At 36.0% G+C, this 13,517-nt stretch overlaps 1 protein-coding gene across 4 annotated transcripts in view; it reads right to left on the bottom strand.

The window, feature by feature from the left end:
* UBE2K (ubiquitin conjugating enzyme E2 K) overlaps nucleotides 1-12,888 on the bottom strand; it is a 54,751-nt gene extending 41,863 nt beyond the window's left edge. For 2 of the 4 annotated variants that reach the window (XM_006922447.3, XM_025040235.1), the window contains exon 1: nucleotides 12,548-12,875. In XM_006922447.3, coding sequence (XP_006922509.1) covers nucleotides 12,548-12,610 — 63 coding nt within the window. In that variant the 5' untranslated portion in view covers nucleotides 12,611-12,875. Of the gene's footprint in view, nucleotides 1-12,547 lie in introns of all 4 variants that reach the window. The other 2 variants (XM_006922446.3, XM_015597557.2) reach the window with 2 other exon arrangements.
* Between the last annotated feature and the right edge of the window lie 629 nt (nucleotides 12,889-13,517).

The following is a 13,517-nucleotide window of genomic DNA, read 5'->3' as shown; positions in this document are numbered from 1 at the left end:
TTTATAAATATTTAAATTAAATACTAAATATTTTAAAAAGAATATTCAATACCATGAAGAAAATACAAGATATATTAAGAGAAAAAAAGGATACAAAACAGTATACATGCTAAGATCCTGATTTGGTAAAAAGAAAAAAGATGTGTATTAATATATAAATTAAATACTATTTAATTTAAATATTTAAATTAAATACTAAATATTTTAAAAAGAATATTCAATACCATGAAGAAAATACAAGATATATTAAGAGAAAAAAAGGATACAAAACAGTATACATGCTAAGATCCTGATTTGGTAAAAAGAAAAAAAAGATGTTAATATCAACAGCTACCCCATGGTTGATGGGAGATTGTCACTTACATTTGTCATCTTTGTATATTTCTTCTAAATTCTCATAGAAGAGCATGGAGGGCTGCCTGTGTTCCTGACAAGTATTAATAGACTGGAAGCTCTCTTCCCCATGCTCTTACTCTTGGCTTCTGTCATCAACAAAAACTGCACCTTCTCTGAAATCCATTTCAAGATTTCCAAGTTTCTCAATTTCATTAGATTAAGTTCACTTTAATACTCCAAACCCAGCTATTAGCAGGCTTCACTGAAACGTAATCTCTCCCTCATTATCAATAAATTCTAATGTCCTCAATTCCCTCCTTAACCAGGTTTAGTTTGCATGTGCATTCATTGTAATCACTCCCTTTGCAAATACTCTCCACAACCTTGATGTATTTTTTCCTTCATGGTACTCATATGGCAAAGTTCCAATGTTAGTTAAACTCATTCGCAATTAACTAAAAAACAATTTCTTATGTCTGCTCCAAGCATTATTGCTGTGGGGGAGGGGAACCATCATTAATCACTGTCTTATGTTCAAGTGAAGACCATAACAAATATCAAATGGAAACTTAACATGGCCCTGAGTATCTGTGTTCCTATTAAAAAATAATCCTTCCACTTATGCTAGGAATACCACCCCCTCTGTTCTTCTCAAGGACTTTGCACCTTCAATTATATCTCCTCATTCTAGCATAACAGTTTCCCGTTCACCAACATACAAATATATGCTAATGTCCACTAGAAAATTTTTTTTACAGATCTGCTGCCATATTCTTCTCCAGTTCCCCTAACAAAGCAAAACTCCTTTAAAAAGTTGACCAGAGTTGCTAGTTTCTCACCACACTTCCTCTAAACCAGGGGTCCCCAACCCCTGGAACAGGGCCACAAAGCAGGAGGTAAGTAGTTGGCTAGCCAGTGAAGATTCATCTGTATGTGTGGCAACTCCCCACCGCTAGCATCACCGCCTCAGCTCCACCTCAGACATTAGATTCTCATAGGAGCACTGGTCTCTGGTGCCAAAAAGGTTGGGGACCACTGCACCAAACCAAGCAACTATGGGATGTGGGATATTTCCCTCCAGACTTTTGTTTGAACCACAACTACTGTTTCTTTTGTTACATCCAGGCAAACTCGACCCCTAACTCTTAAACCCCTTTTCCTCACATCTTCAGTCTTGATTCATTCTCCTCCACATGGCAGCCAATGTGGTCTTTTAAAAACCCAAATTTTGTCCTTTGTTTTAAATCCTCAAATGGCTTTTAGAGTCACTTAAAATCCAAATTCTTACTTTGGGCTTAGAAAGTTTATGTGATCTGGCTCCTGCCTACATCTTCAACTTCATCTTGCACCATTCTCCTCCCTTACCCATCATATTCCAGCCACAATAACCTGATAGCAAATTCATTCCTACTTTATGACCATTACATTAACTGTTTCCTCTAATCTGGAATGATCCTCCCTAGAGATCGTCATTCAGATCTCAATATAAGTCTAAAATCCTAGGAAAGGCCTTTTCTGAACACCCAATCAAAAACAATCAATTAATTTCATCTGTACAATATTATTATATTTCTTGGTGTTGCGTTTATCATTCATTTATCTGTCTTCTCTTGTCCAGCATATATTATGATGCCTAGCAAAGACAGAGCCCCAAAGTATTTGTTAGAAGAGCTGACATACATGAATATGCCATGATGCCTACCCTTGAGAAGCTCAGTCTAGTAAGAAAAGCCAGTTTCAAATGACTAGAAAACATTAAAAATTATAGATTTAGGTTTAAAGTCACATGGGAATTATATTCAAAGCTCTTTAAATATGTTTACATATGTACATATGAAGAAAAAACAATGAAAGGAAACTCAGATGTAGCTGTATATTTGAAATATTTCATAGACAACACAAAAATAGTTTGAAGAAAAGAAATATCCCTGGGAGTGAGATTACAAATAATTTTTACTTTAATATAGTTCCTAAATTCAATAATAAGCAAACATTTGTTACTTTTATATTCACAGAAATTGGCTATTTATTTAAAGGAGAAAAGCTCTATTTTCTTGACTGTATAATAATTACTAGCTTTCTATATGCATATTAGAGTTGATCATCATAATGTATAACAAAGTTAATTACAATTTATCTTCCCAAGTATAAGTTTGAGTTATTCACAAGAAACTTTTTCCCTGAAGTTGTTACCCCACCCCCAGAGTTCTCCTAACTTAAACTCAAACACGTAAATAGCTGTCTACGTCTCAATGCCTTACCAGACTATAATTTACTCCACAATAGCATGGACCATGTCTATCTTATTAACAACAGAGGTGGCATTCAATAAATGTTGAATAAAATGAAGCATAATGTAGAATTAAACTAAAGAGTTAAACCATGGGATACAGATGTCATCATATATAATACCAAATAAATGCCCCTTGAGATTTTCAAAGGGGAAAACTACAAAAAAAGAAAAAAAAAAGATTCCTTTACTACCATCTTATTTTCCAGTTTGGGCTTGGACATTATATCACCCCAATTCAGGACTTTATTACATTATCAACACTTAAATTTAGAGCAGAAACCCAACCTCACCTGGAGGCCACCTTTATCAAAATAGTCAACTCTTACTAGTCTCAGAGGCAAGATAAAAGGTATTATTTTCATAGTGGTTGGGGATGAGCACCCTGGAGCTTAAGAAAATCCTTAAACTCATTCAGGAAAACAAGTGCCCAAGCAATGGAGAATCAAAAATTACTAAGATACTTGGTCTCCTCAATGACTCACACTCAAACAGTTCCTATGGGCAGATGGAGATAAAGCACCTAAGTAAACAACATAAGGATATATAAGTATGACCAAGCCCGCAGATATATAAAATGTATGACATAACCACCTAAAATCTAAAACACCTGACCTAGTAATACACACCCAAAATTCTTACACATGTGCACCAGCAAGAAACTGGAAATACCTAAATATATAACAGACAGATGCATAAACTGTTATATATTTTTTAAATGAAGGAACTACTGTAGAAATGATATAAGAAAAATAAAGCACAAAATGTTTTATTACCATGCTGAAGAGTAATATTATCAGACAACTCACAACTGAGTATGCCAATTCCAAATAGGATGGGTCACATGAAACAAAATAAACTAAAAGTAAAACACCCATGGTCCCTTGAGCAAAAGGCTACATATACTAACCTTGCATTTGTAATTACTAGAAAAATCCATAATTATACAAAGGCTAAAAATAATTAAGAGCATAATAGGCCTGCCTTAAACCTATGCAAAGAACACTTTTGGCAGCAGCTCCAAAAAAAAACAAACAGATACCCATCAAAGGTTTATTTTAGCATACTTTAAATGTTACTAAGGCAGGTACCATGCAAGATGCTGAAAAGAAAAAAAAAAATGAATAAGAATCCTCAAGGAGCCCAAAGATCTACCAGGAGCAGAAAGAAATACATACAATTATCAATAATATAATATCTGCTAATAACAAAGTAATACTGGAGAACAAAGGTAAACTGTGGGTTCAAGACTTATTACAAATGGCATTTTAGGATAAGCAAGCTTCAAAAGGCAAAGAAAGGAGGTATGGGTTTATTCCAAGCAGACAGAACAACTAAATAGCAAGCAATTTAGTATAGCTAGAGGTTTGAGGGAGGATTAGGGTCTGAGGTATGGGTAAGTGTGCAACTGTGTTGAGACTTGATGAGAAATAAGTGAGGAATGGTAGGCTAGAACAACAGTATAAAGGTTTTGACTATGCAATAAGCTAAAGAACCTAAAGAAAAATGACAAAATCATATTTTAAAAATTAAATCCTGTGGCATGTCACCAGGTGAATTGAACAGAGGTTGGGAGAGACTAAAGGCAGAGAAGTAAGTGTAATAAACAAACTACTGTAATATAACTAGTCCATCTGAGATATGAAAACCTGACCTAGGGTAATTAACAAAAGGAATGCAAGAGGAAACACAGATTCAGAAGATAAATGGAGGAGGGGGAATAAAATCAGTAACATAAAGGGTAGTAACAGAAGTTGAAGGAAAACTGGAAAAGCAGTATCAGAGCAACCAAAAGAGTAACGCTCTGAGATGGAAATGGAAATGCTGGAAGAAAGGTGTACAAAATGGACTGCTGAGAACTTACTTTGCACAATTTGGAAGATACTGGTAAAGGCTGAAGAAGTAGTTTCAATATGATATGGCAGAATAGAGGCCCGAGTATAGAAGTTAAGGAACGAACTGATTTTTGAGAACCAAATATAGGAGAATATCTTTGTTATAACCAAAGAGAAAAAAATTTTCTTAAAGTACAAAGGCACAACACACAAGAAAAGACAAAAAAATTTGACTCCTTTAAAATTAAACTTTGGTAAGACGAAAGATATGACAAAGTGAAACAAGCCAGTCATAAAAGGACAAATAATGTATAACAGAGTAGTCAAATTCAGAGACAGAAAGCCCAATGGTGATTGTCAGGGGCAGGAGTCTTGTTTGCCGGGTAGAGTTTTGGTTTTACAAGATAAAGAGTCCTGGAGATGGTTGGTGGTAATGGTTGCACAACAATGTGAATGTACTTAATGCTACTGAAACTGTACACTTAAAAATATATAAGATGGTAAATTTTATGTTACATGTATGTTACCATGATTTCAAAAAGAGCATTAAAAAAATAAATAAATAAATAAGGCAAAGCTAAAAGTCAAGCCACATAATGAAAGTCATCAAAATTATATACATAAAGAATTCCTGTATATCAATAAGAAAAATACAAACCATACAAATTTTTAAAAATGGGTAAGGAATGCAAATGCTAAATTCACAAAAGAAAGCATAATGGCCAATAAACACAAAAATATGTTTAATATCGCTACTGACTAGGAAAATGAAAACTAAAATAACCTACTATTTCATATCCATCAGACTGACAAAAATCTTAAGTCTTAGGTCATTAGAACTTTATGTACTGCTAGAGGAAGTACTGATACAAAGCATAAGAATGAAAATACACTCAGATGCTGCAATTCTATTTCCTAGAAAAACTTGTATGTGGCCTAAGAAAACATTTATAATAATGTTCAATGCATCTTTTTATTTTATCATAGCTAAAAGTTATTAACTACATGCCATCAATGGATTGAATTTTAACTGTGAAATGGAATACTATAAAATTTAAAGAACTAGAGCAATATGCATTTTCACAGAAAAAAGGTCAAAAAATATAATGCTGAGAAGTTGCAGATGTAGAATATTATAATCATCTATAGTTTAAAAAAACATTAAGTGTTTTTACACTAAAAAACACTATGTTTATCAACAGTAAAAACAAAAATATGACTAGGAAGAATATACACCAACTTCAGCATAGTGGTTACTTTTAAGAAGGAGAATGGAATAGAGAAAAGGTTACAAAATGGACATCTGTATAGTCTGTTTTGTTGCAGGGGGAGTAGTGTGCCGCTTAATCAAGTATAAATGAAAGGGTTAAGTTCTGTTAAATCTGGACCATGGATATAAAGTTGTTCATGTGCTATTTCCTAAACTTTTAAGTGTAAAATATTTCATAATTTAAAAAAATCTTTAAAAATAACAGGCAGGAAGCAAGGATGTATGATTGTACACTACTCCTGCCATCATCATCAGTAAATGTCTGAGTCAAGAGACCTGATTTCAAAACTCTGTTCCACCACCACGTTACTTGATACTGAGACTTACTTAATTTCTTCAAAGTTGCAACTTTCTGATCTGTAAAACAAGAATTTTTTATCTAACTCCAACAAGGTAAGTCTTTTGGGGCTGTGGTCAACATGCTCAATAGTATTTATTGGGAAATAATATATATCCTTTACAAAGGGGTGACATACTAGGGTACCCCAGATGCATCTAAATCATTAACCTCCTAAGCCTGCCATATATATAAAATGTAAGATAGCACACATACGACTATTGGTAGTTATTAAATTTGCAGTAAAAACAAAGAATTAAAGGGAGGAAGAAGGATAAGGGTTTTAAATGAATTGAAGTTCTCTCACCTTTTTAGAATTCTGTAAGAGAACACCATGAATGTCAGATGGATGTGACTGCCACTTTCTAGTTTCCAAGACCCAATTTTAAAACACGGGTTTTACAAAGGGATTCAAAATTACACACCATAGGATTAAAATCTGGATTCCCTGGTCCAGGTCAAGTTTACCAGAGCCATGTCAAGAAATCCAAAATAATCCTGTTAACTCATATATTATCTGAAAGACTTCCAAATTATTTTTTTGTCACTTAGAAAGATAACATTTTAACACAAACATTTCTCCAATTTATCATTGTCTCCTAAAGAAAAATTAACCAACATCTGGAGAATAAGACCCATATATTTTTTTTGTATTCTCCTTGGCCACCAGCCCCATAGGTTTGCACACAATGACAAAGAAACACCATCAGAAGCACTGAAGCCCCACGTTCAGCCTTTTGAGGCTAATTCACATAAAGCTATCTCTAAACCATTAAAGGAAACCTTCATGATCCAAGAACAAAAAGCAGAAGATGAAAGTATAGTTAATTTTGATATCTTAAAAGCTATCCATTTACTGAATGTTTAATGTGTCCCAGGCATTGCTCTAAGCACTGTTAAGACTCTTAATCTTCCCACATTTTTTCAGATAAGAAAACTGAGATACAGTCAGTGCTGCAGGTATTAAGTAGAAAAGTCAGGACTCAAAGCAAATCTAATTCTAATTCCCACACTCTTAATCATTAAGCTAAATTTACTGTATTATGCTTAAGGAGCTGGCAAATTTTAAGTTCTCACACAGAGAGAGAAAAGCAAAATATCCTTAAATACTCAATATTAAACTGTCACTTCACTGCTGTACTTAAATTTTTATTAGCATTCAGCTTATATGTTAGGAAAAGGATAGTCCCATAAAACAATCATATGTAATGGTTGGAGTGGACTGGCATGTAAAAAGCCTGGGTTCACAATTAACTGATCTGTGTCAGTGAACAACAATCTCCCCAGGTCTCAGTTTCCTGATCTTACAGATGAGAAGTTTGGCCTGGATCTAAGGCCTCTTGCAACTCTAATACTCAATTAATTTCATCACATTTTCTAAGACACTATTAATATATTTTTTGAAGATTTTGAAAGGCATCTTTTGAAAATCTTCAAAATTAAAATAATCATATAGTGTACAGTCATGTCTATTCTTTTACTCAAACATACTCAAAGCTAACCTGTGCTATCAGAAATCAGGAAAGTGACTGGAAAGGGGTTAGGGGTGGGGTTCCTACGGTGCTGATAATATTCTATTTCTTGGTTTGAGTGCTGATCATACTTCGCTGCATGTACATTTTACTTTGATATGAAACCAGTGTTTTTTTCCAACAATAAGTCAAGAAACTTCGAAAGGTGCTCTAACTCCACGACTATGTAAATACTAGAACTGTGCAACCTTTCTGTGCTTTATATGTACATGTGTTCCTTGCCTAATTTTGTCAATAATCTCTGCTCCCCAGTTCCAATTCAGATGCCTACAGAAAAGATCATTTACTTATAAATTACAGTATTCCTGTAATTCCCCTGAGACTGTCTTCTCAAACCTGAGGCCAGTCTTAACTTTCTTTTGGAACCTAGCTCAAGAACCTCTCTCTATACACCTACCCTCAGAACTACTACAGAGTTTACTCTCTTCCTCTAATATTTTTATCTATGTCCAACCAGGTAAGTCTTTTGGGGCTGTGGTCAATATGTTCAATAACTGTTGATAATGTTTATTGGGAAATAACATTAAGAATATAAACCCTTTACACAGGGGTGACATACTAGGGGACCCCAGAAGCATCTAAATTTATGCCCGATAGACAGAAATCAAAGTTTTTATAATACTAAAGTAAAACAAGAAATGCACCTCAAACAGTATTACCTGGACAGGCTTTAATTTTTTTGCCCAGTCTTTAAACTTTCCTTGCTTAGCCCACACCCAGAACCCAAAAGGCACACTATTTAAATAAGTTACGCAGAACTATAACTTATGTAATTGTAAAATCAAATCACTGTTCAACTAAAAGAACTGTTCAAATACTGGTTATATTGGTTTTTAGCAGGGAATTTCGCCTGTTTCTTTAAATCAAAAAGGAGAAAGTTTAAAAAACAATAATTAATTTATAAAGGGAAAACAAACTTAAAAGTCTTAAAAACAGAAACAAAACATTCAAAGCTAGTAGTAGCCATGCTATATAATTTTTAATATCTTTATTGTCCATCTTTTAGATAAATTAAACTACCTTAATAACCTTAAATGTTCTCCTAAGTTTTGTCTACAGCAGTCGTTCTCAACCTTTGGCAGTCTGAAGACATTTTTAGTTGACCCAACTGGCAGAAAGAGAGGGAAGGTAGGGAGATGGGGAGAGGGCTGGCTGTGCTATCTAAAATAATCTAGATCGAGCTAGAAAAATATATTAAATACATTAAACAATAATAGATACAAAAATCAATCTAAATGCTTAAAGAAAACTTATACAATAGTAGTATTCATGAAATCAATTTGTTAATGCCAAATCAATTTGTTAATGCGATTTGTTAATATTTGTTACATATTCCCTATGAGAATCCTAGAAAATGTTAGCAAAGTATAGCTACAACACAAAAAACTACAGGTACCATATAGCACAAGAACAAACAAGAGTAAGTGCACTGATTTAAAGGCATTTTACTTCATTAAGCTTCAAATTTTAAAATATTTTACATACTGAAATTCAAGTAAATCTTAAGTTAATTACAGGTAACACTTATTTTAATGTTTAAACTAACAATTAAATTAGGTTGTGTTTAAATCCTTTAACCAGTAATACAAACCAGGCTCAATTATTTTTAAATAATTAAAAGCATGCCTATCCTTGGCAAGTCAGGACAGTGTGGCACAATATAAACACAAGCAGACCTAGATTCAAATCTAAAGCTGTATGTTTGCAGACAAATAATTTAACTTTTCTGAATCTCGATTTTCTATTCTAAGAAACAGAAAATCTAATTCAAAGACCTGTTCTTGAGAACTAGCAAAAATATATAAACAAATGGTACTGAGAGCCACTCTACAAATGGTAGTTACCGGCAACAATAATTAATAGTAAATAATAACCTGTGAAGACAGATCACTTTTATTATATCCTCACAATCAACAATTCACTTACATAATTCGACTTGCAAAATAACTATAGAATGTACTTTAAATCAATTTTCCACTCCTAGAAGCTCTGAAACCTAACTTAAAATTCTCACTCAGATTTAAAAATTAGTATCTGACACATAAAGGATGAATTTCCAAACACGGTCTCAAGGAAAAATGACCTAGGCAGTGCCTTTATTATTTTGTTTTAAGTAAAAAACATGTTCACATTACTTAAAATTCAAAAGGGATCTTTCGATGCCTGTTGTCCCAGACATCCAACTACCCTACACAGAAGTAATCAATTTTACCAATTTCTCATTAATCCTTTCATCTATACAAATAAACATATTTCCCCACCTCTGATACAAATGGTGGCCTCCTCCACACTATTCTGTACCTTGCCTTCCACATTTGCTTTATCTTGGAGGCTATATTTTAATTAACAACACATTTCAAGAATGGCCACGTATAACTTCTTATGGCCAGACACCAGCAATCTTTACAAAGGCATCCCACCCCCAAACCTTCTAACAACCAGTATTCTTAGTAAACACAAGCATATGAAATAATTGGTAAACTGGAGATTTTACATAGGTGATATGATGAAAAACTTGATTACCTACCTGACTCAAAATACTGCATTTACACACTTAAAAAGGAAACACATGGACTGTACTACAAGTTTTTCAATGAGTTGAAAATTCTTATAGAATTGGCCCTACTAAAATACAGATAAAAAAAAATTGGTGCAAATAAAGCTATTTATTGGTTACAGTTCAAAATTAAATTATCTGACCCTTTCCTAAATGTACTTTGCAACTTACTTTCTGGAAGAAGTTTCCTTCCAGATTTATAAAGGTACTATTCTTAAAAAAAAAATTAAAAAAAAAATTGTTTGCATTTCCTGTTTTCTTCCTCTGAAACACTAAGACAGACAAAGAAGCAAGGCTTCACCATCCCTTACATGTAAAGAGCAGCATTATTTTAACAATAAGCATCACTATAATACAAGATTTCTTTTCAGCTTCGATTTAAGTGCTAAGAATATCATGCTGAAAAGTCACTTCCTATAAAGAGACCATATGAATTAGAAAAAAAAGCAATTTAGCACTTTTAGGTAATTGAAAATAAATCATTAGAAATTTTTTATTAAGTCTCAGGCTTATATAACCTTACTATAGAAGAAAATGTTTTAGGCTGTTGGCAACAATATTAGCTGCCATCTTTCATAAGGAATATATATGTCGACTTTCCTGGAATATAGTTTATTAAATAAAAAAGTCATTGTTTCACTGTAAATCAGTACAGGCATTTATGTGTCTATTTCTGCACTGTACCACAAAAATACAAAGTCATCCTTCCATTCAGAATTTTGGCATTAGAACAAATGCACAGGGCAGAGTTCATACACATGTTCTGTAAAACCTATCATTACTTATATACTACTCCATTCAATAAATCTGCTAGTATTTGTCATTTTTGATAATTTTAAAGACTTTCTCTAATTGGAAAGATACATAATCACTATAGACACAAATAAAGCTCAAGTGCTATCAGATTTATGTCAATTACTCATCACATAGTTAGGAGTGCTGAATTTCACAAATCACTGAGATGATCAAAGTACCAATATAACAGAAAAATACAAATAACAATGATGCATTCGATAATAGTACTGACATACTGAAAATAATAACCATTTCAGCATTGCTTTTTAATCTTTGTTAAATTCAAGGAGGAAAAACCACCTGGAATTCTTGTTGGCTTGGGCATGAAAAATTTTACTGATACTTACATCGTTTTGAGTCAAACTACTAGAACATTTTGAATATCTTATATAAATAAATGAGTCCACTACTAGTTTATCTAAATTCTGCAGGACTCGAGAGCAGCTTGAGACAAAAAAAAAAAAAAAAAAAAAAAAAAAAAAAAAAAAAAAAAAAAAAAAAAAAAAAAAAAAAAAAAAAAAAAAAAAAAAAAAAAAAAAAAAAAAAAAAAAAAAAAAAAAATTAATCATTTTAGATAGGGTATTATGATATACCTATTAAGGAGATATAACAATGCATTAATCTGGTGAAATTCCATGTGTTTAATACGGCTGTTTTAAAAAGTAGAAGCAATTTAACTACGAAGGACATCACAATGAAGTTTCATGGCACAACATAGTCAGAGGCATTGTCTTGGGAGGTTCTCTGATGTGTAACTTCTGTAACTTGTAAGTAATATTTTGAAATAAGCTTCTCACACACTCCATTATTTTTTCCTAGCTAAAAATATTTAAAATGCCTTTAACACACCAAATGACTTGCCCTTACCCAGTCAAAAGCTCTAGGTGTCAACAGAAAGAGGCCTAGGAATTGGGGGTAAATAAAAATGAGATAATAGTCTAGATTGGAATTAATTTCCAACCTCAGGTGAAAATTCTCTATCTCCCACTCAAAAAGACAATATCACATTAAGTCTCCCCTTTCCTCCCAACACTCAATTAAGAGGGAGTAACTCGGAACGTCCTCCTTTCATCAACACCTAAGGACTCTCACAGCTCCTTCCCCAAGGAAAGGATAGTGAGGCCAGACAGCTATAACCTAGAAAGAATACCCTTAAAAGTGTGGGCCTTTGAGCAGCGCGACTCTCCGGATCCAGTTACCACCTTTCCCCTTCCCCCAACCCACTTCCCGGGTTTTCTCAGGCTTGGCCTGCTCCCTCGCCACCCTACAGCCACACTTCCAGCTGTTGCCACTACCTCGGGGCTCTCTCTAGAGCTCACACCCCGCCGCCAAGTGCCCCCTGCTCCCTCTTCCCCCTTCCCCGCCCCAAACCGTGTTCCTCTCCACACCACCCGCCCGCGAGACCGTCCATCCCAGGGCCCTGGGAGGGGAGGGGAAGGTGGCGGAAGGAGCGGGGAAGACTGCTGCTTCCCCACAGGCAGAAGAGCGGCCGCGAGGAGGGCCACCTGGGGGTTCCTGGGGATATTGGGAGTCGCCGCTGGTAGGGCCCTCCCGCCCTGGGCTGAGGTGGGGATGTCCGGGAGTTCATTTCTGACCTCCTCGCTCTTCAGCACCTCCTTGAACTCCCGCTTGATTCGCTGCACCGCGATGTTGGCCATGTCTCCGCCCGCAGCTGATTCGTACCCGCCTCCTCCGCCACCGCTACGACCACCGCCACCGCCGCCACCTCTTCCTCCGCCGCTTCCTCCCTCTGTGATTCACACCCGAGCACACGAACACTGCCACTGCCACCCCGGCCGCCTCGCTCTCTTCAGTATGGAATCACCTCCGTGTCCGGCCACCAAAATGGCGCCCGTCCGCGCATGCGCACGACGCTGACCCGACCGGGCGGCGCAGCCGCTCCCGTTGCAGCTCCGTACGCCTCAGCCGCGAGCCCGGATCCCCGCGCCGCGGCGCGCCGCGCGTCTCTCTGCCAGAGCTGCGACCGCGTGACTCCGCCCTGCCGGCGTCTGGGACCTGGAGGGTGCGGCCTCCACGCTGGCCTGCCCTGCCCCAGCCTCCTGGGTGGTCTCCTGCTCCTCCGGCCCCTTTCAAACCAGTGGGGTATCGCCTGGACTACCAACGTGACTGGTTCACAGGGCCCCACCAGGCTTGGAGCACTTCCTTGAACTCAGTCACGGAACCCACGGGCTTAATGTGCTTGGCTGCGTTTGGTGTATGAGAACACTACCCCGGAACTCAGTTCGGCCCATTTTCTACTGGCATAGGCCCAGAAAATCCACCACGGTCCGTTTTTGTTCCAAGACATTATAATACCACTATTACTATGATCAAATTATTGAATTAAGTGAGGTCATTGTTGGGTCCATGCGGTGTATTTGAGACAGGTACTCCATGAAGATGCCTGAGGCGGTTTTAGAAGCCAGATGGTGATCTTTGACCTACTTACATAATACTGAGCTGTGGAACTAAAACCGTAGTTTTCAAACTTGAATGTACATCGGAATCCTCAATGGACCTTGTTAAAAAAAACTTGTTGTGCCCCATCGCTAGAGTGTGGGGTAG

The sequence above is a fragment of the Pteropus alecto genome, unplaced genomic scaffold (assembly GCF_000325575.1).
Source record: "Pteropus alecto unplaced genomic scaffold, ASM32557v1 scaffold57, whole genome shotgun sequence".
Lineage (NCBI taxonomy): Eukaryota > Metazoa > Chordata > Mammalia > Chiroptera > Pteropodidae > Pteropus > Pteropus alecto.
The sequence above is the reverse complement of the archived record's forward strand: the minus strand, read 5'-3'. Positions and strand labels throughout refer to the sequence as shown.